Below are 676 nucleotides of genomic sequence, written 5' to 3' on the forward strand. Positions count from 1 at the left end.
CGCGGGAGGCGCGCGGGCGGCCCTCGGCTCCTCCGGCCTGGCTGGCGGCTGGCCTCACCGGCCCCGGCTCCCGAGGCCAGGAAAGCTCGACCTATTGTAAACCTCTCCAAGAAGGGGCTGTCGCGGCCTGAAGGCGCCATAAGCTGCGGTGGTGGAGCAGAAGTCCAGGCTCCCTCTCTCTAGGAGAGCTCGGTCCCGGTGCCTCTTTGATGCTCGGCCTCTTTGTCCATCCTCTTGGCTCTTGCCTTGAGAAGCCATGAAGAATCCGATAAAGCCGCAGCTATGCCTGAGAGATTTGAAATGGTCGGTGATGATGATTCTTTGAAGGGTTCAGACCCAGGGTATCCAGAGAGACAGACATTTTGTTTATTCAGAATCTTTTTACAGGACAAAAAAGGAAGGGGGCGGGTGTTTTATATGCCCCACTAGTATAAGTAGATAAAAATTTAAATACAGTTAATGCCTCAAGATAATTTTTTCGTGAATAGTTTATTGGCAAGACCACACAGCTGGTTATTTCATTATCTTTCTTAACAAAGGAGGACGGTGGCCTGTGAGCCAGCGTCTACTGCTGGCTGGAAGCTCTGAATCTTCACAACTATCCTTCACACAGGGTATTATTCCCCGATTTTACAAATAAAGAAACAGGCAGAGAGGTTAATTTTTCCACGTCACT

At 50.3% G+C, this 676-nt stretch overlaps 1 protein-coding gene across 4 annotated transcripts in view; it reads left to right on the forward strand.

Moving 5' to 3' along the window:
* Positions 1–676, forward strand: part of LOC103591339 (OX-2 membrane glycoprotein) — a 42,705-nt gene that overhangs the window by 759 nt on the left and 41,270 nt on the right. For 3 of the 4 annotated variants that reach the window (XM_008573777.1, XM_008573778.1, XM_008573780.1), the window contains exon 1: positions 144–303. The exons of the other annotated variant lie outside the window; for it this stretch is intronic. In XM_008573777.1, coding sequence (XP_008571999.1) covers positions 283–303 — 21 coding nt within the window. In that variant the 5' untranslated portion in view covers positions 144–282. Of the gene's footprint in view, positions 1–143; positions 304–676 lie in introns of those variants that run through there. 4 annotated transcript variants of the gene reach the window in all.

Source organism: Galeopterus variegatus, unplaced genomic scaffold (assembly GCF_000696425.1).
Source record: "Galeopterus variegatus unplaced genomic scaffold, G_variegatus-3.0.2 Scaffold963, whole genome shotgun sequence".
NCBI lineage: Eukaryota > Metazoa > Chordata > Mammalia > Dermoptera > Cynocephalidae > Galeopterus > Galeopterus variegatus.